The 27,037-nt window shown below is 33.2% G+C and overlaps 2 protein-coding genes across 4 annotated transcripts; both read right to left on the reverse strand.

Moving 5' to 3' along the window:
• Positions 1–1,119: 1,119 nt before the first annotated feature.
• On the reverse strand, positions 1,120–2,289 carry LOC108334953 (transcription factor MYB106). Its single transcript, XM_017570872.2, has 3 exons — positions 2,157–2,289; positions 1,940–2,069; positions 1,120–1,853 (listed from the first exon to the last, which is right to left on the reverse strand). The coding sequence occupies exons 1-3, from the start codon at positions 2,287–2,289 to the stop codon at positions 1,211–1,213; spliced, it is 906 nt and encodes a 301-aa protein (XP_017426361.1). The 3' UTR covers positions 1,120–1,210.
• Positions 2,290–4,679: 2,390 nt separating this feature from the next.
• LOC108335666 (protein SHORT ROOT IN SALT MEDIUM 1) lies at positions 4,680–14,146 on the reverse strand. Of its 3 annotated transcripts, XM_017571737.2 has the most exons (21): positions 13,901–14,146; positions 13,731–13,824; positions 13,241–13,441; positions 12,791–13,084; positions 12,542–12,645; positions 11,625–12,299; positions 11,465–11,510; positions 10,704–10,796; positions 10,444–10,499; positions 9,923–10,040; positions 8,539–8,750; positions 8,394–8,457; positions 7,842–8,015; positions 7,697–7,727; positions 6,314–7,578; positions 6,151–6,225; positions 5,952–6,026; positions 5,319–5,858; positions 5,167–5,208; positions 5,028–5,090; positions 4,680–4,927 (listed from the first exon to the last, which is right to left on the reverse strand). In XM_017571737.2, exons 2-21 carry the CDS (start codon positions 13,797–13,799, stop codon positions 4,838–4,840), a joined length of 4,287 nt encoding a protein of 1,428 aa, XP_017427226.1. In that variant the 5' UTR covers positions 13,800–13,824; positions 13,901–14,146; the 3' UTR covers positions 4,680–4,837. The 3 variants fall into 3 exon arrangements, with proteins under 3 accessions (XP_017427226.1, XP_017427227.1, XP_017427229.1); XM_017571738.2 differs by having other exon boundaries at positions 12,542–12,642; positions 13,731–14,146; XM_017571740.2 differs by having other exon boundaries at positions 6,314–7,560; positions 13,731–14,146.
• Between the last annotated feature and the right edge of the window lie 12,891 nt (positions 14,147–27,037).

Here is a 27,037-nt window from a genome sequence, read left to right on the forward strand (position 1 = left end):
TTTTTGTGCCACCGCTCTAGTGAAATGCAAAAGAGACAAGCACACGAAAGTGAAGTGGGAAAGGAAAACGAATATTAAACATTTTATATTGATTATACTAGTTATAGTAATTAACCGGTATATAAAGTGTCCTCCAATATTATATTTTTATCACCATTTTAGTTTCTATATCAGTTCTATGTCTAACCGATATAGAAAAGTTTGTAATTTATTATAATTTTGTCATTACATCACTTTTTATACCAATTTTGAGTGTAACCTATATAAAACATCTTTATAATTTATTACAGTTTTGTCAACATGTCAGTTTCAATATTTGGTAGATTTGAACCGATATAAAATGTCACTATAAAAAAACCAATTTTGTACTAGTTATTTTTTATGGTTGTTTCTTTAATCTACTTTTTTTTTAATATTAAATTAGAAACCAATATCTAAATAACTGAAATAATAATGTAAAAAAATCATCATATTAATATACATATATAGTATATTATAATATATATATATATATATATATATATATATATATATAATGACCATAAAATATATTAATGTATATAACTGTAAATAATAATTTTAAAAATACTATACATCAAATACAAACTGTGTTAACGAAAATATATTTAGTCTATTGCAAGATTATAAATCATATCTAAAGTATGAAACATAGTAGAGAGATGAACTTATAATTAGAGATTACATTTTTGTTGTGTCTATCAAATAAAAAAAAAAGTAAAATACAAAAATTACTACAATATTAATGCAAAATGACGTCTTCCGCGACTAACACACTGAAGTATTGAATGTATGGCCAATGACACCTAATGTAGCATTGACTAATTGAGAAGACTGTGTGCTAATTCTTTTAAGATCCGTACTGACACTTTCCCAAAAAAATGGATACATACATCTTTGTTTATCTTATGGTTTTCCATGAAAGTTGCTAAATACTATACACGACCTTGGCACTCACAGAGTAAGTTATATTTATAAAAAATATTTCATTGAAACTAAATCTTAAACACAAGGAATGCTCAAAAATAGAGCATCAGAACAGGAAAACAAAAATATAATTATCTATTTCATGATACCAGAAAGCATAACGTGGGCGAGACACATACTGACATCCAACCTGACATGAAACTATTCCAAACAGAAGAAGCTACGAATGACTGATATTTTAAAACAAATCGTCGTATTAGACCTTCTAAATGGAAGTGGATTCATTAAACAGCTCTTCGATAGTCTCAGACCTCGCAGTTCTGAATGCTTCCACAGCCACCATAATGTCATCATCTTGTAGGTTTGATACCCAGCCTTCCGTTACCTTTTGACTTTGGCCACTACCTCCCATGATACTATTATCACTCTTATATGAAAGTGAACTTTCTTTAGTCGTGATTTGTGGAGTATTAGAAACTGCAGGAAGCGTTGGAATGCTCAAAGTGGAAACAGATGACCGAAAATCATGATTTGTGGCAAGCACGAGGGCATACATGTTATATACTGTATTGTGTTCGGTTGACACTGAATGTGATGAAAGATAAAGTTCAGTTGGAATTTTTCTCAAAATGAGCCCAGACAGATGCGAGGATCCAAGTTGCAACATAGATCCTCTGGCTTCAGCTTCAAGTCGAGCACTCTCCCATTGAGCCACGTGACAGATATCGATGCTATCCTTGGGGTTGTCATGGCCACCACCAAAGGGTTCAAACGTGTTCTGTTTTATTGTTTTGTGGGTAATGGGATCTAAGCCCATTCTGATGAGTCTTTTTTTGATGTTGGTATTCCAATAGTTCTTGATCTCATTGTCGGTTCTTTGGGGAAGGTGAGCTGCTATGATTGACCATCTGTGTGTGCAATAGAGAAACATGATTAGCTTCGGAGAAATATATGATTAACCTTTTGATTTACTAATACGAAAGTATAAGGTGACCTGTTTCCAAGAAGAGCATGAAGTTGAAGAATGGTACGGTCTTCCTCCTCGCTGAAGTTTCCTCGTTTGATACCAGGTTTGAGATAGTTAATCCACCTCAATCTGCAACTCTTTCCACATCTTTCAAGACCTAGATATAAATCATACATTTCTGAATATCAAGAACATGCACAGTCGATGATTGAGAAAAAAGGGTACAGAGAAGTTGTATTGTTACCGGCTTTGGCAGGCACTGAACGCCAGTTTCCATGGCCATGCTTCCGAACGTAGTCGAGGAGCTTCTTGTCTTCTTCTGGAGTCCATGGTCCTTTCTTCAACCCTACCTTCTCACAGCATGGCACCCTTCCCATTTTTAATGCCAAACCGTTGTAAGATAACCCGAATCAGTCCTTGGTGTTGGTGGTAGGCAGTGAGTGCAAGCCAAGAGTTAACATATACAAAGAAGGAAGTATTGGAAGGGTACAGCTGTAGGTGAATGTTACCATAATACGTATAAATACCGTACCCTTTTGAAAACCTTTAGCTTAAATATTTATCTGTCATTTTTAAGAAGATGGGGTCAGGATCAAAGTGGTAGGTCCCTTAACTCCCTATACCCATTTCCTTTTCAGCACGTGCTCTTTTTTATTTATTGTAAGAAATACCATGTAACTTGTTTTGGTAAAAGGTTTTCTACAAATACTATATACAAATTTTCTTATATAAATCCAAAAAAATAAACATTATTTGCAAAAATACTTATGTCTATATGTTAAGTAGACATTTTTTTTCAAATAAACTTTTTACAGCAAAACTATTAAAGAATTTATATTGTATTTCTTTTAATGAGAAATATAACATGTTATTTTTTTTATAAAAAAAAATACGTTTGGTATCTAACATGTATAACATGTATGAAAACAAAATACGAAATGATATTACTTATCCAATCCACTTATAATTTTGAAATCTATCTAACATATATGTGAAAACAAACTATCAATGATATTACCCACTTATAATTTTGTCATCTATGTTTTTTTTTGTCATTTTATATTTCAAAAACTATTTTATTTATCAAAATATTCCTACCATCTTTCTTAATATACGAAAGTGTCACTAATAAATATCCCAGATACATTTCTCAATTTATAAAATGCTACTAAAATTATTATTATTATTATTATTATTATTATTATTATTATTATTATATATTTACTATTACTATTATTATATATTATCACTACTATCATATATTATTATCACTATATATTATATTACTATTATTATTAATCATAGGTATTATTATTTGTATTGTTATATATTATATTATTATAATTAATATTTTTATATATTATTATTATATATTTTATATATTATATATTATTATTAAATATTATTATTATACTATTATTAATAATATTTTGTAACATTTCATTTTAATAGTATAAAATTAAAATATAAAACATTTCAGAATAATATTCAAAATAGATAATTCACAATCTAGATAATTGTTATTGGAGTCATCCTAAGATACAACCATAACAACAAAAATAGATACCAAAGCTACAACTTAGGCAAAAAAAAACTAGTATATAATATAAATCAATTTAATAGTTTTTCAAAAAAGGTTACAATAATCCATCATCGCAATTTAATAGTTTTTCCCTTGCAATTTTTTTTATACAAATTTTGTATATAGTTTTCTTATTTTTCCTATACTTGTTTTTAGTTGTTAGTTCACGAAAATTGCTTTGTGCTATTGATTTCTGATATCATTGTTAATCTATAATTGTTGTAGATTGTTGAACTTGTGTGCGTTCCATGTTTTATGACCAAGTGTAAGGTAAAAGAAAAGAATTTGTATCCCTGAGATCCTAAAATTGCAAGAACATACAAGAGGAGATAAAAAAAAAGAAAAAACAAGGAAAGTCTAGCAACAATATCTCATTCCAATAATGACATTGCAAGCTCCCATTATGAATAAGTATACAAGATATGGCTAGAACACAACAACCAGAAGGTCCAATAAGCTGAGTTGAAGTATGGTTTAATACCTAAATTTCATGGCTTACACCTAATAGAGTTTCACGTAGTTTGTTCTACTATGAAGTCAGCTGATGTGCCTCAAGAGCTAGTAAAGATGAAGGCCTTCCCATTTTCATTATGTGACGCGGCCAAAGGTTTAATATACTACTTTTCTCCGATGCTGGCCTTACTTCTAACTATTTAAATACTTGTCTTTTCATACAAACAATTATCAAAATTGACATTTTAAAAAAGTTACAATAACTCTTGTCGATGACAAGATTTAATTTTAAAGAAATTATGTAATGATCATACAACTTTTATGGAATTTTTAAATTGAAGTTATGTGAAAATAATATGATTTTAATTTAATACATTTTAAACTAAAGTTATATCAAAATAATAAGACTTTAAGAGGAGACCCTTTTTCGTTCATTTAACGATAGTAGACACTTTGTTCATGAGCAACATCCTTCCCCATTTCTTTGCTTTTTTCCATTCAAAGACCTTCCTATAAAGAACATGTAACGAGATGTCATGCAATTTCATATGTTATGGATTTGATAGGTGTGAACTACCAAACCCATCCACTACATTTTATCCCCTTTATTCATACATCAGTATTCACTACTATTTCGGCTTCAAATACCATAACATCTTGAGTAAAGGTTCGGTCTGGTGGTGATTTAGTTTTTTAAAAAATCCAAGCCATCAATACGAACGTAGCATGCCATGAAAAAATAAAGAAAAAAGCTACATTACCAGCTAATTCAACAGTCACAAAACAAATACAAAACTAGTCCAACTGTAATTACAAAATAATCTTTAGTTTATCCAAAAACAGCCAATTCCAGTGTTTCTCATTGACAATAATAGACACAAAGGGCTATATCAAATATCACTCATCCGCACCAGCTTATTATAAAGAATTCGGTCGTCCCTCCCAGTGTTGCTCTCCAACAATGCACTTTGTACAAGTTCCTGTTTTTATAGAATAAATAAAATGGCAGGGTTATTGAAAAACCACGAGGCAGAAGACAAATATGCTGAACAAACTAAGAACCTTCAGAAATTTTCTCACCTTGACATCCCTGTGCGAAAAGAACATCCCCATATTATGTATGATTATTCTCATATCTTCAACCTGTAAAGAAACAACATTTCTCATCATTATTGAGTGAGGCTGAAAACCAACCTAAAATAAAGAACGCAGTGCTTACCCTGATGTACCCAACACGGTTACGATCAAAAAACCGGAAAGCCTGTCATAAATGATATCGAATAATTACTTAACTAAAATCCAAGTGTAGAAAGATTATTCATAAACGATCAAATAGAATAAATATATCAGTGTCAGTATACAAGAAAATACCTGCAACAATTCTCTGTCCACAACAACCTCCTTAACAGCAGGAGTTTCTTTTTTAGTGTCATCCTTTTCTTCTTTCAACTGAGTATCGGCCTTGGATTCTTGCACTTCATCTTTAACCTTGATCTCCCCTTTAGAAGTTTCATCAGTTGCTTTATCATTAGTGATATTTTCAGGTTTAATATCTGCATTCGCTTCTTGCTCATCATTTTTGTCATCGGATGCATCATGCTTGGGACTACCATCTTCCATTTCCTCATATTCTTCCGGATCCTCCTCTGGATCTTCTTCCTCGTCTGATTCATCTTCCATCTTCACAACATCCTCCTTATTATTATTAGAGTTATCATTCTCAGAAACAGCTTTCTCATCATCTACATGGGTTGGGTTAGTGTCCATTTCCGGGGGCTCACTCTTCACAGAAGGACCATCTCCCTTTTGACGCTTAACTGGGGAGGATTTCTTCACGTTATCCTTCTCATGCTCGTCTTCCCGCTGCCTCTTCCTCTGATTTCTTTTGATAACAAAATTCATACGCAGTTTCTGGAGAAAAATGGTAAACAAAATTGTAGACAAGGCTGCCTTAAAAGAACCAAGTCAGTAAAAAAAAGTAATATAAGGGGGGGAGTAAATAACCTGAAGAAATGTTAAAATTCTACTGCCCATTTGAAACTGGAGCATTTCATAAAATGATTCAGCAAACAATGAAAGCTGCAAAACCAATAATCCAGAAACAAGCAATATAAACTTGAAATCAGAAACAGTTCGATTAAGACATAATTCACTGATGGAAAATACTATTATAATGGATAACAAAAAACCATTTTAAGCATACCTCAAGAGTTGATTCTTCGACATCTTTGTCTGTATAATCCAGCAATGAATCTAGTGACAATGACAGAGAACGCATCTGTACCAAAATTCACAAAATTAGACTATGTACATAATACAGTAACATACCAAGGGCACACTTTTTATACTCATTGAAGATACCATACTTTAGAATCTTTAGTCGTTTTTGTTTGAAGAATAAATCCAGCGTGTCTAGGAGGCTCATCAGACTTCCTCTTTTCCTTCATTTCCTTACTAGGTTTGCTTTTAGATTCATCTTTTCCATTCCGCTCATTTGACTTGTCACCTTCTTTCACTTTCCCCTTTACATTGTTAACATCTTTATCAGAAGCTTTCTGCTTGTCTGTCTTTGTGCCACCTTTTTCACCAGTTCCTCTTTCTTCCTTATTGTCATCATGATCAGACTTCGTTTCTGTTTTACTGGAATCCACTGCATTGTCTCGCTTTTCGGATGAAGGGGACTTTGATTGAATTTTAGGGACAACCTTCCCAGTTTTCTTCACCTCTGTCACCAGTGTGGTATAAGCATTGGCAGTCTGCTTGCCAGTGCTCTGCGTGTCATTCTGTGCTTGAACAGGGACCACATTCCCCTCTTCCTTTTTGTCTGATACTGTTTCTGTTTTATTGGAATCAGCAGTTTGATCTTGCTTCTTAGAGGCAGGTGTTTTTATCTTTTTCTTAGGAACTACCTTCACTGTTTTCTTCACCTCAGTCCCCACTGTAGTTGCATCTGCAGTCTGCTTGCCAGAGCTCTGGGTACCATCTTCTTCTTGATTCCCCTCTTCCTTTCTAGGCTCAGAAACTAGAGATTTAGAAGCCTCACCCACCACCTTCTTTTTAGGTACCCGCTTAATAATTTTCTTCTTCTTTGTTGTTTTCACAGCAGGATCACTAGAAACTACATTTACAGATGGGTCCGAATTATTTTGAGCTTTAGATTCAATACTCGTTTGCTTATCTTTTCCCTCCACACCGTCAATTTTCTGGACAGACACATCCTCAGCAACTAAGTTTTTTACCCCAGTGGGATCCACTGAGGATTTGTCATCCTGATCAGTAACATTGGATGTTGTCACTTGGTCAGCAACATCCTTTTCACCTGATTTGTTTATTTGTTTGGAGGTAGTTGAATTTGCCTTGGTAGCAACTTTCTGTTTCACAATCCTCTTTATAATCTTCTTTTTCACAGACTTCACACCACTTGTGATTTGACCAGCAGCAGTTTCCCCTGTCTTTTTCTCAGCACTCTTGCCTTCGTCACCAATGTCAGAACCTTCTTTTTTGGCGATTTTATTGTTATCAGCTTTTTCAATTTCCTCCTTAACAGTATTACCATCTTTCTCTTTCTTCTTTACATCTGACTGTCCTGATGGAGCAGAATCCTTCCTTTTATCTGATTTATCTAATTTATCTAATTAGTATAATTAAAAAAGGAAAACCAACCATACCCAATTAATATATATAAAATCGGGGTAACATGAAAAAGATATGATGTCATGCAAAGAAAAGTGAAGGAACTAGCCACTCACCTTTAGGTACATCCTTGTTATCTCTTAGTTTCTGAAAAATAATCGAGAAAATAAAATATAAGAGACAATATGGAAAACTTTCACCGCTACAATTCTGTCCAATTAATAAATCGTGAAATTGTAATCTCAACCAATAAATACAGACCTCTTTTTTCAAAGAAAGTTGATATTCTCTTTCAGCCACAGCTTTCTTGTGGGTAAGCCATTTGTCACGCCATTCATCCAATGAAGGGAGGCAGTCCGACAAATCGGGAACATAAAGAACAGTGATTTCCTTGTGGCTAAAGAAACCATCTTTGCCAATTCTATCATAATGTATCTGGGAATTTTAAAGCTTTCAATAACTAAAGTTTCACAGTGAAAAATAAGCTTTATAAAAATAACAGAGGCGTACGCGTAACCATAATGTTATCATGGAAATATTATAATAAAGAAACTATCAACAACTAAGTATAAAAAAGCAGATTAAACCAAAAGAATGTAAAAATCCTGTTCCTCTTGAAAGACAAAAATATAATAAACACAAACTTAAAAAACGTGACACTTTGATGAAGTTTCAATTAGACAGGCATAAGCTGTAAGAGAATACTTAAAATAACTATTATTAAAGGTAACCTAGATGGTTTAAGCTAGAAGATAAAGGAAAAAAATAAGCAAAGTGAAAAACCAATGAATAGTATTAACAAAAAACTTGTACCTCTAGAAAAGGATTCCACCGTTGACAATTCTGCAAGTCAAGTTGAAGAACTTCCTTTGCATATCTGAAAAACATGAAAAATGTTCATTAGGCTCGCAGTAGAGAACACACATTTAACACCAGTAATCATATCATAGGCATGAACCTTAGAGTAGTTTTGATTAAGGAGTTATTGTCAATAGATGGATCAACCCCATCCACAGGTTTCCAAGGACCGCCAACTGCCATGAATGAATGGTCCTTCTTAAGAACCGCAAATCTAAGGAAATTGCACATATGAGGAATGCGATCATCAACAATTTTATCAGAGGATAGCTCTTCCAATGCTGACCTACTAAGTCCATTCATCAAGATTATCTGAAATAGTGCCCACAAAAGATTATTTAACATACGGTACAAGCACCAAATTCTTCCTGACAAAACACTTTGTACATAAAAAGACTGACCCATTCATCATATGGTGAACCAAATACACGACACCAATAAACCAGTACAAAGGTCACTACAGGCACCAGAAAGGAATGTAGCTTCCATGGTGCTTCATCATTTGAAAATAACGATAGACAAAGACATTGGAGAAAAGTGTTTATGGGGATCCCGGGTTAATATTTTTAAAGATTTGGTCTTTAACTAATAAAAAAATGTGATGCATGTAGCCAATCCCAACTATGCTGGTGATAGACCCTTTCAGCCAAAACTTTTTGTAAACATATCAAGCAAACTGAAATATTAAAAACAGGAGCCTCATGCAACTATCTGTTCTAACAAAATATATACCAGAACTACTTTTACTTCAGAATAATTTATTAAAATTTAAAACAGTGACAGTGTTTTATATTTTCGCCAGTGAAGATTTTGATGTTATCATGGATAACAAGGCCAACAGACAACCTGCTTTGATATTTGAAGACATATTGAAAACCACATTACCCAATTACAGATACCACAGATACAGATGTTTCAAAACATCAAGTCATAAGTAATAATTAATAGGGCTGAGGGGAAAAACAGCAGGTTTTGTATAAGAGTGTTCGAAAAAACAGCACATATAAATTAATCCCATAAAAGAGAAAATCAAATGAAGTCTATAAAATCAGATTAGACCAATTTTAACAAAAAAAATTAATTAATTGAATTTTATCCAATCATCTGGCATCTCTTTCTGTATGCAAATTTGGTTTGCCAAATACAATTGACTTCCTCTAATTTTATGAAATAAAAATCAACCACCTTATACTGAATTCCAAATCCAACAAAAAATTAAGAGCTTTAGTATCACAAAGTATTAGGACATGATTCTTGACACTCAACAAGTGGTATCACAACATATTTGTGTTTAAACATAGAATCATATGGTCATCATAACTATACACAACCTACCGCTGTTATCAAACAAGTGTTCTAAAGTGAAGTACTTATACATATAATAACACAAGCATAATGACTACCATTCAACCCAATTTAATGCAACACAAGATATAAATAGGGAGAAAAATATAATCTGCAAACTTCAATGGTGAACAACGTACTTTGGCATTCCAAACTGTATTTCCTTGTTCTGAATTTGGAGATTGTCCCAGCAAAAGCTTGCTTGTGGAGTCCCTAGGCTCAGTTGCACTGTCTACTTCAATATAGTCATGCTCAAAACTGCTCAAAAATCATAGTTGGTTTTCCTTTTAATTTCTCAATGCAATAAGTTACCAAATACACCCATATGCCAGAAATGCAGAAATGACCATAAACATGAATCAAAAAAAAAAGTTTTAAAAGATTTTATTAATTTGAAATTGTCAAGAATACATTCAATATTTCCTAAAACGAAATATAATGCAAAGGTAACCACAATAGTCCTACTCAAATAGGTTTTCCTCTCAAAAATAAAAATGGTAACACCCAGCTAGTTTTGACAGTAAGTAGTCAAGATACACAGGCCACAGAGAAAAGGTAGACATAAACAAAATGAAAATTCTACAGATATAATACACCTTAGAAGCACAATATAATATTTTGTAATAATGCAACTGTGTGACAAAGATGAAGATAGGGGCACCTCACAGGAGTGTGAATAGACAATTTAAGGTTTTCCTTTGGCCAATTCACAATAGCCTGAAAAAAAAATACAAATAACTTCAAATCAATATCAAAGCCATGTCATCAAAGAAGAAAAATATATAGCAAGTTCAGGTAGCTAACTCTACTGAAAAAGCTTTTTACTCATGCTTCTCAGAGTGTGCTTGAGGAACAAAAGGTAAAACAATTATTGCCCCCAAAATACAATCATTAACAAATATGGCAAGATTACCAATATACCTTGGAGAATTCAGGAGAGACAAACAGTCGGGGATATCGCTTATCTATCGAGAGGTAATCCCTCTCAACATCTACCAAGCGGGCTGGGTATACCTGTTAATGCAGTTCAGAAAATGAAAACTCAATCTGATTCCAAATCATGCAGCAATAAACAATATGAAACCATGAACCAGGTATCAATTGCAATAAATCATTTCATTTTCATTGCAGAAGTGGAGCACAATTGAAATGCAGCACCGATAAGATATTCTAAAAAACTATTGTTCCCCCTCTATCTTATTGATCTCCAGGTCCGCTATTACAAAAGCTTCCCGAAATATAGCACAGGGATAACTAGGTGGGTAGCAATAGAAGGAACAAAAGGAAGTCACGAACTACCAGGTGGAATAACTGAGAAGAAACCATAAAGATGGGACAAAAAGTAACAGGATAGAATAAATTATGGCCCAAAAGAAAACAAGTACCCTGAGGATTCAAACCCAAAGAGGATTGACTGTACAGATAACGGGAACGAAGGCAACAGAAATGTACCCACCATCACTGAATTCAATAATGCGAACAGGTTGAGAACAGAAGTGGTTCAAGATAAAACAAAACCAACACAAGGATAAAGTCTAAAACATTATAGGAAATACCAAGTCTAATCAATCAAACCCTATCCCAGATCTCCAGAGGAAAAACAGCAGCACAACTAGCTCCTTGATGAGGAACATTCTTATAATGATGGAGCAACTAATACTAAGTTCTTATTTCCTTTTTACCTTGCAGACATATTCTCTCCGTTTTTCTTTAACAGGTGAATGGTGCCTTCAGCATAACAGAACATTTAGTTAGTTACAAATGGCTGCAAGATATACAAGCAGCTAGATATTCAGAACCAGAGCAGGACACAGAAATAGAAAAATCATTATTTAGATCCACCTATGTAAAGCACCATGATGTGGGGAGTCTCGTCGAGAAGATCTCCCTTCCTTTGTCAAAGATGACCCACGGAGATCTTTTGAAGTAACACGGGGATCCTTGGAGGATCTCGCTGGAGTTCGTTCATGCTTAGTTTCAACTGCACGTTTGCGCTCACGCTCCCTCTCCTTCTCACGCCGCTCCATAATGCGATCCCTTTCGCGTTCCCTTTCTCGTTCCCGTTCTCGCAATCGTTCACGTTCTTTCTCCTTTTCTCTGTCCCTCTCTCTCTCACGCAAGCGCTCCCGGCGTCGCTCTTCTTCCCTTAACTCAAATTCTCGTAGATAGCTAGCTCGGTCATCCTTGCGATCAGTATGCCCACCATGTGGCGGCACATTTCCTGGGTAGTCTATCTCCATGGCATTCCCATGAAGACCTTTACCACTGGCATAGTCCCTACCTGGAGGTAGGCTCACTCCATAACCAGGGTTTAAAGCATTTTGAGAATACAAGAGATCATCCACATTTCTCCTTGGAGCTGCTCCTAATATTGATGGTGCATGTTGTCCACCATAAGAAGTAGCACTTAGCATGGACGAACCACGGGGATCAGAATCCATTCTTCCTCCATAGGACACAAGATCTTGAGTGGGGTGACGACTAGCAGCAGCCCTAGCTGCAAGATAATCAGCTTGTCTGCCAGAAACGTGTTGCTACTTAGTGTAGGGAGAAATATTATTACCATTCAATATAGTTAGGCACTGGTGATCAACTTCTATCAAGTTTCGTCAGAAATTCAAAAGGCAACTCAGTGTCTTACATTTTACAAACACAGTGGATAGATGTACTCTATTAGTTAAAGAAGTTCGTTAGGATTGAAAAAATAAAGCAATGCACGAACAACTATTTCACATTCATTCAGAAACAATATAAAATACCTAGTACCCCCATCAAGTGATGCAGCTTGCAGAGACTGAGCTTTCAGCAACTGCTCTTGTCGAAGCAAAGCTGCCTGATCAATGCGGTCATAGATTTCTGACTGCTGAGCATAAGAAAGGCAACATGATTACATTATAATAAAAAATAAAAACCAAATAACGCAAGAGAGGTAATTTTCTTCATTTTAATTTGCAAATAGATACTCAAACCAAGAAATCTAACACAATATTTTCTGAGCAAGTAACCACCTGACGTTGATGACTAAACCCAACAGGATCAGCAGCATATCTTCCAGCTGGATCACTTGTCAGGTCCCTACCAATGTAACCACTCTGTCGTTCACCATATTGCCTCCTATCTATTCCAGAATACTCCAAACTTTTTTCACCATACAATTGTTCAGTTTTGTGACCATATGCATGGCTTGAAGAGGAGACATAATCTCCGGAAGCAAACTTAGGTGAATCAGAGACACCCAAAGCATAACCTCCACGACCATCTAAAGCTGATGATGCAGAACCCTTAGCACTCAATGAAGGGACCTGTACAGAAGTTCAAAACAAATCAGTTTCCAGCATATTTCAATACAGAGAGAACTGAATCACAATAGCTTTCACAATAACTTTCACATCAAACTATTAGCAAACTTACTGTTCTCCAATAACACCCTTCAACCAAATAGTACATAACACACTGACCTGCTGTGCACTGCTCAAAGCAGCCGAGCCATAAACAGAACTATACTGTCCCCCATACTGTGCAGTAGTGGAAGTATGAGCCCTATACCCACTAACATCAACTTCCTGAGAACCACCTAATATTGTTGAATGCCTATTAGCCACGGAATGCTGGCCCACATCATGTCCTCCAACGGAACTCCCAGAGTAATTAGCTCCCAGCTGCAAACACAAAATTCAAATCAACCCCATACTCTACCGATCTATTAAATTCCAATGGTAAAAAAATCAAACTATTTATATTTAAGATAGGGGTTTCAAATATTGAAAGATGACAAATTCCAATACCACCAGAAATTGCGTATAAATCCCATGGTCGAAAATTAAAAATATAAGGGAAAGAAAAGCGTTTATCTTTAAGGAACGCAAATCTTGACGAAAAAAAAAATAACTGAAAATCAATCAGAAAGGCGTTGAACTTGGACAAAACCGAAAGAATGAACCCACTCACGTTCTGGCCATATGCGGATTGACTAGTGTAAGATTGGCCGTAACCGCCACTCCCTCGTGAAGAATACATCTTCCTCCTTCACATGCGACCAATCCTAAAACCAATAGCAATAACAGCAGCAACAAAAATACAAATTGAGCTTTATTTTCCTAGGTCCACTTTTAACGCACCGCTTTCAGCGAAGGAAATTGGGACTGACGGCTTCCAGAGGAGGAAATGGGGACTGCCGGCTCGAAGAGAAGGAAATCGGGACTGAAAAATTCGAGGGCGATTTGGTAGATGAGAATTTGGATGGCAAAAAAAATGAAGCTTTCGAATTGAGGAAAATGGTAGGAAACCCTAGACAGAGTGGGGAATTGAGTAAAACGCTGTGTTATCTGGATTCTGAAGACATGAAAATAACCCAAGTTTTACAACAACAGACAAAAGGAGGGTTTTTTTTTTTGCTTTTATGCTTTTCTTTTCCCGTGGTTAATGGGCTGTCTGGGCCCATGAGATTATGGACCAAAACTTGACACAATTTCTTCTAAAGTTATAATTTCTTTTCATACACACTTATTTTTCTCTTCCGACTTTTATTTTGGAATTCTCTAAATAGTCAACTTATATTAAGCTGTTATAAATTTAAGTTTAATTAAATTTTATAAAATTAATTTAGTGTCCATTTATATACCATAATTCTTTTAACAACTTTTTTTACTTGTTCAGAAAGCATTACTTCATGGAAAAGAATTGTGGAATTTATGGTTAAATTATTTGAAGTGTTTGATGAGGAAAAGTGATTGTGGAGTATGGAAGAGAAGGAACAACAGTGATCAGAATAAGTGATAGGAGTGTAATGCATAAAAGGGTGAATGATTGGAATCCATAATATGAAGTGCTGGAGAATAGAAGTGGGGTAATTATTAGTAAATTTATTAAGCAAATTATTAGTAAATTTATTATGTAAATTTAAAATATTAATAATGATTTTACCCTAACAAATAAAAGTTGATTGACTAAAAGATTTATTATTACTTTTTATGCATATTTATTATTTTAAAAATAAATTGTTACTGCTAGTTTTATAAAATAAAAAACTATCAAAATAAAAGATATGTTAATATCATAAATTTTATATATTTTGACTCGATAAAAAAATAATGTCCTATTCCGATGTGTTTATCATACTTAGCTCTATTGTTAAAAGATACTTATGTGTGGTGTCTTAAAATTTTATTATAAATATTAAATTTTAAAAGTTCTGATAGAAGTGTACATCCAATTCAATTTACTAATATACTTTCTTATTATTTATGTTATTTTCACTTTATAATTATTTCAGCAACTATAACAAATAATTACAATATACATCATTTAGGTCTTGTTCACTTGAGGAGGTTTGGAGGAATGATTTGAGAAGTCTTTTATTATTTATTTGAGTGGATTTAGAAGTAACTGAGAGTGGATTTGGAAGTAAAGTTTGTGAAAATTAGTATAGGATTTGATTGATAGATAAAAAAAAATCTTTAATTGGTAGAAATTAAATATTACCAAAATGCCTTTAGTTACTAAAGTTATATAAAAGGATAATTGTTAATGTTATATTTAATTGTAAAAATGATTATAAAGAGTAATAAATTAAAATTAATTTTAAAAATGGTATTTTGCTTCTTAGATACTTTCAAGAAGTTTAACTACTGGTGTAATACTTATATAGTTAAAAAGACATTTTTCTTAGTGTTTCTACATTTTATTAAATAGTTTAACCATTAACATAGAAAAATATTTTGGAATACGAATGGTATTGTTTATAATTGTAAGAAATAAATCAGTAATTAAACCTGGTAAAATAGAGAGAAAATAGATAAGAATAGATAATTTCAATCCATATCAAAGAATCACCCTATAATTTATTGTTATTATTAATTAAAACCAAAAAACATCTTCATTACTGTTATAACCTTCATCATCGTCTTCTAAATCTAACTCCTCTTCATCTTTGTCACCGAACAAGTCATCCTTCCCAATCTAATCACAACTCTCGATAGTTTGTGGAGCGTGGCCATCACCAAAAGCAGGAACATGAGGGACCTCTTGTGCTTGAAATCAGAGTTGTAGATACAGAACCAAAGCCTACCACAATTTTTCTCGTGTGTCCTCCAATCCCCTCTCACAGCAAAAGGCTTGCCACACTTTCTACACCCAGAAGGCTTGCCACATCTTTGACTCCCACTGTTGTACACGTTAATGGACCTATGCATCTCCTTCACGGTTCATAGTGCGCCACCAAGCTTGCAAAGCATCACCGCATGGAGGAAACCATCAATGAAACTTTTACAAGCTTGTGGAACCGAATAGGGGAATCGAATACCCAAATACATGTGAGAGGAATATGAGAGGGGAACCGCAACTGTGGGGAACCGAATACAACCATTCACTGCACTTCTTCTCTCTAGTGTAACCGAATACGAGAAGATGGAACCGAATATGTGCAGAAGTTTATTTCTTCAATCACTGGAACCGAATACGAATAGATGGAAACCAGATACAGCCATTCTTCCATTTCTTCGAATACGGTAATTTAAATGTGTATTTCTTCAAATTATGGAGGATAAAAACGAGATTTCAATGTAAATCATCTCAAATCTTTGCATCTTTGCGGGTAATCACAAAAGTGAGAAACTCGTAAATCCACTCAAATAATTCCTTCTAAATAAGAGCAAACGAACATAATGCGTCCCGCAAATCCGCGCTCACATTCTCTCGTCAACAGTATAATCCACTCAAGTAAACACACCCTTAGTCTTAAAAAAATCAAAACAACCTCGCATGTTTCATTTTATATTTTAAATCTCATTTTATGTTTTCAAATTTGAGACATGAAATTTAATTACAATTTTCATAATAATATATTATTAATGTTAATTAATTTCATAAAGACATATTTAAGATATGAAGTTTTTCCAATTTATTAAACCTTGATGATTATAAACATTACAAATGGACCGAAATATATTACAAAGTATTTATTTTTATTTCATCATATCATGATTTTAGCACCATTATTTATTAGTAATCTAACTTTGAATAGAAAAATCACTACGATAGAAGCTTACTTAGGCTATAACCTTCCATATGATAGCTTGTGATTGAAAAGTTACTTAGGTCCTAACCTTCCATATGATAGCTTGTGATTGAAATAAGGGAAGAAAACTATGTTTGGAGTGTATTTGAGGGTCTTTCTTCCTGCATCTCCTTTTTCTTACTACATCCCATAGAATTGTAATTCTTAAAAAAATTATAAAAAAAATTTCTACACCTCCTTATTTTTTATATTTATTTTGAAAAATATTTTTGATCATATCTTTTATACATATTTTAGAAGATATTTTCATATTATAAAATGTTTTCTGAAAAACTAAATCCAAAACCATTATTTAAAAAAAAGTTTACAATAGTTGTTCTGAAATATATTTTCAGATCCGAAAATGATTTTTGAAACACTTATTTTGGATTTTTTTTTTAACATTTTGGAACGTATTTTTTGAGTTCAAAAGATATTTATGGATTTGAAAATACCTTTTCAAATAGTCATTCCAAAATATTAAAAAATTATTTTCAAAAGTCATTTATGAATCTTATTCATTTTGAAATACCTAAAACATAAATCCTCCCTATAATAGTAATTCAGGATTGCATTCACACTATTTTTTTCATTTTTATTATAACAAAATTTATAATGATTTTCAAATGACATTGGAAAAGGAGATAAAGAGAAATGAACTAGAAGAACCAAAGACACAAGGTTATACTCGCTCAATACCAAAGTCTTTATATGGTATTTACTAGTTCAAGCAGTCAAGGGAGAACCATAAGGAGTTTAAGCATGCTTAGTCTAGACAGGGAAGGAAAAATCTTGAAGAGAGATTGAGAAAGGGAGGAGCAATATCATAGGTAGGTGAAGTTTTTGCATTTTAGGATTTTTTTTACAATAAGAGTAAAATGGAGATTTTAAGTTTTATGGTAGGTAGGTGAAACTTTTGCATTTTAGGATTTTTTTTATTATTATTATAAGAGTAAAGGGAGATTCCTAAAGCGTTTAATGGACTAACCCTATGTGTGGTAGGGTGAAACCCATTAGCAATGACGCTACAAAGCAGTAGAGGTCACCATAAGTGCACAACCCGCCATACCTCGACCATAACACGTGTATCCAGAATTTTTAAGTCTAGATGTTGTGATATATTTATGTGTATATTTAGTTTAAAATTTAAGATATTATATGTTGAATTGTGAACTCCATGTTGATTTTGTTACCATTAGCTTACCTTTATTTTTGTATGAATTTGAATGATCACCTAATGGGTATGAACAGAGGAAGATGAGAAGATATAAATGAAGCAAGCTGTAACACCCTAATATTTTAAAGGGTATTACTGTTAGTAGAGACTAAATAAACTTGATATCTTCTATAAACAATCAAACTTTATTTCAATTCTCCCAAAGTACAATACCAAACTTACAAACTTCAAACAATATAGTCTTCACCACTTAACATAAATTCGAAATTTCAACTTATAAGTTTTATACAACATAATTTTTCCAATACAAATTTATTCTTTTTACAAAATATCCCTGAAAGTTTTTCCCCGCATCTCTCTCATCTCTAAGCTTTTTCAACCGCATCTGCAACATTATCTATTCACATATAACATGAGTTATATGATCATAGCACAAACAAATAAGGGTAAGCCAACCATATCATGTCAATCATTAAACTTGTAATAAAAATAGTTCAATCATGTATTTCTACAATTGCTAAAATATCATTACCCCGATGTCATTAATTCATCATTATCAAAATCATCTTCCTCATTTTCATAAACCTTACAATTGTACCATGCTTACTCACGAAGCCTTATGGCAGACCGCTCTCTGCCTGCTTCCTTAAGCCCCACCTGTATACTATGTCTTACTCTCTAAAGCCTTATGGTCAGACCTCTCTCTGCCTGCTTCTATAAAACTTATGAACCACATATTTATGTCAAAGCCTTATGGTCAGACCACTTCCTGCCTGCTTTCATAAACCTCAGGTGTTACTTTGCTCATATCAAGCTCTCATGGTATAAACCGAACATACTACTTCCCGTAGGAAACATCATTTCATAAGCAATGATTTCTTATATCCACTCCAACATTTCATCAAATCAACATTTCATCAAATCAACATTTCATACCCTCTTATCCACTCCAACATTTCATCAAATCAACAATTCATAACCTCTTATCCACATAACTCAATCATGTTCATTCTCTAATCATAATTTGACAATAACCTATTTTGGTGTCAATAAATTAAACATATTGCCAGATATCATACTTCATATTATAAACTCATTTTGACCATAACGAGTATAACTCAACATATTTTCACCAATCAAAGATTCATGGATCAGCCAAAACATTTCAACATATCTTAGCAACTACATATTAAAGTCTGAGCTCAATGTAACGATAAATAAAATATATATGAAGTTTTTACCATGATAACTTTATGCATCTACAATCAACTTATTTTATTTTATTTTCATCCTATTAGAGATCTTTCTTTACCCCAATTGGTCACCGGAGAGGACCCAGATGTCTGAACGCATCAAACTCACCTTCGACGTCAGCACATATGACTAGTCACAACTGACTGGACCAGGCCAGGGCTGCTCTATGATCAGGGATGTGCCAACTCAGGTTTTTAAGGTTCCTCTATCCTACCAACAAAGGGATGCCCTCAATAATTAACAATTTATTTATTTAATTTATCTACCTTGTTCTCTTATGCTCTAAATCTAAAATGCCTAATTTTAATATTTTTACTTCCTCTCACAACAACCTCAAACAGTATCTGTATATCTATTTAATACTCATATACAAGCTATTACAGAACCCTTACTCCAAACCTTCCAACAAGATCAATTTCAGCCAACAAACTCATTCATCACATCACAACATGTACAATTTAACAGTTTAAGTTATAACACCCAATATAATAAAAGTCATAAAACAGTTTCGCAAGAGAACACCAGTTCAACATTCGTATATTTATAAATTCATACAAAAATAATTAGTTGCCCTTACCATCAAAATAATATTAATATAAAAATTCAGGGGAAACAAGAAGTTGAATCTGGTAGAGCCGGTTAGACAACTTCTCATCCTTCCAGAAAGATGCAATAAAAAGAATAGATAAAACAATAAAATTTCTGGGGAAACAAGAAGTTGAATCTGGCAGAGCCGGTTAGACAACTTCTCGTCCTTCCAAAAATACCATATAAAGATATAAAAAAACAACAAAAGTTTTGGGGAAACAAGAAGTTGAATCTGGCAGAGCCGGTTAGACAACTTCTCGTCCTTCCAAAAATACAATATAAAGATATAAGAAACAACAAAAGCTTTGGGGAAACAAGAAGTTGAATCTGGCAGAGCCGGTTAGACAACTTCTCGTCCTTCCAAAAATACAATATAAAGATATAAGAAACAACCAAAGCTTTGGGGAAACAAGAAGTTGAATCTGGCAGAGCCGGTTAGACAACTTCTCGTCCTTCCAAAAATACAAAATAAACAAATAAATGTTCTCATTCAAAATTCAAGACCATACAACAACAAAATGCTACATATTCAAGATTTAGGATTAGAGACAAACAAAGTATAAGAGTGGCTTCCCTTACCTCTATTACAGACTTAATCTCCTCGCTCTCTGAAAACTTCCAGAATATCCCCTTTGAAACTAGAAATTCTTCCAACTTTCTTCTCTCAAAAATTTTCTAAGTTCTTTGGTGTAAATTTTCAACCTTCCCCCCTTGGCTATTTTTAGCAAAAAAATTTACTATTCATTTTTTACTATTCATTTTAACTATTCATTTTTTTATTCATTTTACTATTACAAAAATAATTTTTTATTTGCAATTTGATGAATTCTGATCTCAAAGCTACGTGGAACACTTATCCTTTCCAAATATTATTTTTTTTACTATTCACAATTTACTATTCACAATTTACTATTCATCATTTTTTTTTTTAGCATTTAACTTACAAATATTTTCAAGGATCTTACACAAGCCCTAGGTGGTGACGGCGGAGATGTATAGTGTAGTATGGTTTAGTTAGTTTTCTTTGGGGTTGTAATGTAAGGAACATGTGGTAATTGAGTATATAGGTTTGTTTAGAATTATGTATATAAAACTTGACTTATAGTTATATTTTAGATAAATGTAAAGAATCTTTTATATACTTTTATTTTAGTTAACTATTTTAATGTATTTAAGGTGTGGTATTTCCTTGATAGTGTTTAGACTATTGAAATGGGATGTTACATTTTAGGTATCAGGCAGATATTCCTTAGAAAACATGTAGGTTACGAGTGTACAAAGTTTTTGTTGTGTACTGTTAGTAGTGTTTAGTTAGTATTTTATATTCTTTTAGTTAAACTAATGGCTTTTGTCTGTGTGAACACAGTATGGCACTAGGCATCCTCCTTCTCCACCTATGAATCCATATGTACCCAATCTAGTATGTATGAATGGAATTCTTTGTGGCGGCAATGCAACAACAGAACACTTATTTAGTATAATGGAATACGGTGGCTTTGTAGTAATTGGAAGCTACTAGGGTGTCAGCTGAAGCATCACAAAAGTAGTACATGGCAGCTATGAATCAGATGGGGGATACAAGGGCAACATCTGGACCCTCTCACACTCCACCTACTCAATTTCAATAGTGGAGTTTGGAGAGCTTTCTATAACATCATTCTTCAAAGTTCAATGGTAAGACAAGTCTAGATGAAGCGAACCACTAGATGCAGGATATTGATAACGGTTGAAAAACCGTTATTTTTATATTTAATTTTGATATTAAAAACAACCTTTATGACTTAGAAACTAACTTAAAACCATGTTTTTGCTTAAGTTTTGGAAATAAGAGAGTTAGATGGGTTTTATGCTTGGTTTTCCTTATTTTGGCAAGAGTTAAGATGAATTAGATGAAAGAAGTTGAAGTACTAAGGGGCTGGACTCAGGAAAGGAAGTAAAAATGCATAAAAGAAGAGTTGTAGTCACCGCTGAGCGGAACTTTTATCGCTGAGCGACATTCTGAAGCACTGTAGTCACCGCTGAGGGCCAAAACTGCAGCTGAGCGCCATTTAGAAGAACCGCACTTACCGTTGAACGCCAAAAGTGCCGCTGAGCGCCATTTAATTGGGCTTAGGCCTATTTTCTATAATTTTTAATAAACTATATAAGGGTTTAGTCGACCTAGGGTTAGTATCTTTGGAAAGAAAGAGGCGAAATTACACTCATTTCACCCCTTGGAGGCAGATTTTGGATGCGGAAGCTTCTTTCTTCAAATTCTAGGGTTCTATCTTTCATTCTTTCATTGTTTTTCATCTAGTTTCATCATGTTTATGGTTAACTAAACCTCCATTGTTGTTGAGGAACCGATGTAATCCTTTGAAACTCTCATGTATTGAATTGATTCTTGATTTATACGCTTTACTTCATTAATTGTTAGGGTTTTTCCTCTTTACCCTATGCATGCTTTGTTTAACTCATTCAATTGCATGATCATTGATGTTATCTATATGGACACATATAGGTAAATCTAGAATTGGGAAAATTCTCTCGGAAGCAATATTACCTAGACATAGGAATATGAGGATCGGTTGCCTTTAAGCTTCTGTGCGAATGTAATGCATGAATAATTGCTAGGGAGACAATACATTGTAAACTAGTGATTAGGAGTAGGCTTTCTTCACCGAGACATCGGGTTTAAGGTAAATTAGAAAGTGGCATTAACATTAATGAAGAAAGATGAATTCTTGAATACATGAGAGTGGATAGGATGAGTCGGAAACCCCAACAACATCATCATTCATATTTTACATCAATCACTTTTGCATCTTTCAATCCAATTGATCAACACATGCATTCATATTTATTTTTCAGTATTTGCATCTAAACGTAAAAGATTTTGTTTACAAGTCTAATTTAATCAAGAAATCACATAACTGTTTAGGTTGTGTGTCCTTTGGGAAACGATACTTGGTCTTACCATTTTATTATTACTTAATACGATTCGGTACACTTTCCGAGTGTTAACAAGTTTTTGGCGCCGTTGCCGGGGATCAAAAATTTTGTTTATTAGATATGGAGAAAATATTTGATGCAAAAAGGTGCCCCACAAATAATCGGTTAATTTTTTCTGAGTACTTAGTTACTAAAGAAGCTAGCCATTGGTGGAGTAGTGTAAAGATATTGTTATAGGAGAGTGAAGAAGCCATTACCTAGGGTATATTCTAGAAAAAGTTCTATGCAGAATATTTTTCAGATAGTATCAAATTTTCCAAGGAAGTGGAGTTCTACAGCTAGTCCAAGGAGGGGTGTTAGGTTTTGACTATGCTAAGAAGTTTAAATATCTCATTCAATTTCATACTTTGAAGATGTATAAGGAAAGGCAGTGTAAGAAGTTTAAGAATGGTCTCCGAGGGGATATAAAGATGATGGTGGCTGCACTTTGTATCAAGGAGTTCCCTGCCTTGGTAGAAAGGGCAATAATGCTACTAAAGATTGGGCAAGAATGAGGTTGAAAGTTAACAAAAGCAGTTTCAGAGAGTTGTGGGATCATCTAGTTCCAGACCTAGTCAGGCGAACAAAAGGAAGCCTTATTCTAGGCCTCCATCTTTTGGGTCTAGAAGGTCTTTTTCTCATCAGTTAAAGCAACAAGAAACTATGAGATGTTACTTTTGTGGAGGATCGCATTTTAAGAATGTTTGTCCATTAAGGATGAAATACATGAGGTGCAACATCTACAAAAGAGAGGGGCACTTTGCTCAAGATTGTCCTACGGTCAAGAGGAAAGGGTTTCAGACACAACAGTCGGGGTAGTCACAATAAAGAGAGGGTAACAGACCTCAGGCCATAGGAAGAGTTTATGTTTTGTTTGGAGCAGAGGCAGCTGAGTCAGGTAATCTTATAGTGGGAAGATGTTTCATAATTGGTAGAGATATTTGTGTTTTATATGATCCTGGAATGACACACTCGTTTATGTCAAAAGTCTGTGTACAAGAATTGAGGTTGCTACTGAAGGAGTTGTAGTGTAACCTTGTGGTGTATACTCCAAATCTTGGCTTGGCAAAGTCATATGCTTTATGTGCCAGATGTCTGGTGGTTGTAGAGGAGTGTTAGTTCCAAGTGAACCTTATATGGTTGACTCAACATCAATAGTCGATTTGTAACTCTCACACGCGACTTGCCAATACAAGTGACATCTCTCATTACTCTCCTCAAATGCTCCGGCGAAATATACATATGTCACTTCTCATTACTCTCCTCGAGAGCCCCGACGAAATATACATGTGTCACTTCTCATTACTCTCCTCGAGAGCCCTAACGAAGTACACCTCTAGTACAATTTCACGGAGTTACTCTTCACCACCTTTTATTAAGTCACCACACACAAGCATACATTTACATTTCCAAACAAGCATATATTAACATGTCATCATAATCATAATAAATAATCATCAATTTAGACTTGTATAAAATATTATATCACAAACAAGAAAGAAAACAAGAATTAAAACAAGAATGTAAGTTTTCCCTACCTCTTACTCTTCACTTCTTCCTTCAACCCCATAAAAACTAAACATTTAAAACTTTCTCCCTTCTTTTTTTACTTGTGGTGGTTTATGTTAAATCTCTTCTTCTAAACTTTGTCCTCTAGTATATGTATAAGTCTAAATACTATAATTTATTATTATTATCTTGCAATAGTATTTAATTATATCTAACAATATCTTAAGATATATTTTAATTTGTAACAATATAATAACATCCAAGAATATATATTAATAATTGAACAGTTATTCACCAAATCTTATTTTTTAGAATATCTTTTAAATAAAATATATCCTCTAAACAATACCTAAAAAATTGTTTTATCTCTTACTTAAAATATTTAAGCATATTTGTGTATTTTTTAATTATTAAAATTTCTAGGACCTTACAACACGAGCTTTTCATATTTCAATTTCACTTCTTCAAACAAGGTTTTCAATCGCAACATTAACAGACAACTTTTCATATTGCAATGTACTCTACTTTACATGAAAATAGTGTTACTACATTTTTGCTTCTTAGAATATCAAGAAATTGGTACATTCATGCACTTGAATAGGTAGCCAAAAATACCTTTTTTTCTCTCCACTTTGTCTCCACACTAGTCTGAATGAGACTTAAAACAACTCAAACTCCATTTTCAGTTCCATTTTGTTTAGCTTCTTTCGAAAAAAACCAAGATCAAGTGTATTTATAAGATATCTTAGAATATGCTTATGAGTAGTAATATGATTGGTATGAACAATATCAAGATACCAAGAAGAATCATCTTTATCACTATTTATGGTTACCACCAACAACACCTTATCTAACCAAAACTCTCCTTATCATGCACTAAGTGTGTCTTATCATTCTTTTTGTCTATCTTGTTTGCACGATCATCGATATGCCAACATTTATAAGAATAATGACCAAATTTGTCACAATTATAACAATACAAGTTTTTGTTGTCATAAATTTTTCTTCCTTGCCATCATTTACATGATCTTAGTTTGGATCTTTAATTCTACCACTTCTTCTTAATATTGTTTGTGATCTTTTACTCACTCCACCACGACCTTTGGTTTTTTTGGTTACCTAGTTTTCACTTGAAATTATTATTTAGCAATCTTTTTAGAATTATTTCTCTCATTCACATGTTGCTCATGAGTCTACAAATAATTTTGTAATTCTTCTACAATCATTACTTCAAGATCTTTAGATTCCTCGATTGCAACAACAATATGGTCAAATTGAGAAGTTATAGTTACAAAAATATTTTATACAACCTTGCAATCACTTATGCTTTCATCACATGCCTACGCTGAATTTTACATAACTTAAAGTCTATTAAAGTAATTTAAATAATTTCTTGATCATTCATAGTAAGGATATTTCGTTGCTTTCTAAGCGATCACAATTTTACCTTTTTTTTCAAAACTATTATATATTCGCTTCAAAGTATCCCACATTTGTTTGGATGTAACAACCTTTTAAATCTTCTAGAAAATTATTGCAGAACCACATTGATTCAACATCACCTTAGTCATACAAACCAACCTCTTATTCTTCTTGAAAGTGACCTTTTGCTCTTCACCAACATTCTTGGGAGGTTCTTGAACATCATTCGGAACAACCTCATTAACTTCTTGATATCCATGAATTGTATATATCTTAACACACCATTCATCATAATCCCTCCCATCAAATATGGACAATTTTCCCAACATGCCTCTAACAACCATGAAAAACATCTAGTTGAATGCTTCAACACATGCTTGCCTTCCCCACCTTCACAATCCCACAACCTAGCTTTGAGAACTTTATTGGACCACGACACAATACACACACAACCATTGATACACACACATGCAATATACATGAGACAATACTATGCAAAGAAAACAATAGAATATTTTGTCATTAACAACACATTATGTAAATTACCTCAACAAATGTTACATACTACATTATGACAATTAAAACAATTATATTTCTTTGATTATTTACAACATGGTGGGACACATCCAATACAAGCTTTCTAGAAAATATCTATATGTTATTCTATATTTATTAATGCTTTCAAATGAACTAGACGGATTGGTACTTGATATGAATCAAATTGGTTGAGATCAAGTTTTGTACATGTATGCATATTTATCTAAAATTTTCCGTAGCTTATATTTCTTGTGTTTTCTTTGTGATTTTCTATTGTGATTGTATATATGAACATATGACATTCTAGGTCGAAAGGAGTTTATGTATGAAGATAGAATTTTGTGTTGTGTAAATAAATATGAACACATTATTAGTAAGATTTTAAAGACGTTAACTATGTATTTGTTGAGTATTATAAACTTGTGATCTAAGATTATGTATGAAGTACAAATGTATGTATATAGTTTTTTTTTTATGATTATAATTGGTACATATGACATGTATATAAATAATTTTGTATAAAGAGTCTATGTTGTACATAAAACATATGACATGTATATGGAATGGAATAATTTTTGAAGAGAGAGTCTATATTATGTGAATAGTAACGTATATATGCTTATATTAAAATCTTCAAATATATAACTTTGAATCACTACGATTTTATCATATCTTTATTATTGATTTTAGGATGAGTTGAACTAACTCAACAACACAACCAAATGGTTTTTTTTTTCTAATTAT

This window comes from Vigna angularis, chromosome 10 (genome assembly GCF_016808095.1).
Source record: "Vigna angularis cultivar LongXiaoDou No.4 chromosome 10, ASM1680809v1, whole genome shotgun sequence".
In the NCBI taxonomy this organism is placed as follows: Eukaryota; Viridiplantae; Streptophyta; class Magnoliopsida; order Fabales; family Fabaceae; genus Vigna; species Vigna angularis.

Bases quoted from the DNA above. Each gene is read 5' to 3' on its own strand.
- LOC108334953 (XM_017570872.2), bottom strand. From the start codon at position 2,289: ATGGGAAGGGTGCCATGCTGTGAGAAGGTAGGGTTGAAGAAAGGACCA. The intron at 2,070-2,156 runs GTAACAATACAA...ATTTATATCTAG, and splicing joins TTCAGTGCCTGCCAAAGCCG to GTCTTGAAAGATGTGGAAAG. The intron at 1,854-1,939 runs GTCACCTTATAC...TTGCACACACAG, and splicing joins CATGCTCTTCTTGGAAACAG to ATGGTCAATCATAGCAGCTC.
- LOC108335666 (XM_017571737.2), bottom strand. From the start codon at position 13,799: ATGTATTCTTCACGAGGGAGTGGCGGTTACGGCCAATCTTACACTAGT. The intron at 13,085-13,240 runs GTCAGTGTGTTA...ACTTCTGTACAG, and splicing joins CTTTGAGCAGTGCACAGCAG to GTCCCTTCATTGAGTGCTAA. The intron at 6,226-6,313 runs GTATGGTATCTT...ATTTTGGTACAG, and splicing joins AAACGACTAAAGATTCTAAA to ATGCGTTCTCTGTCATTGTC.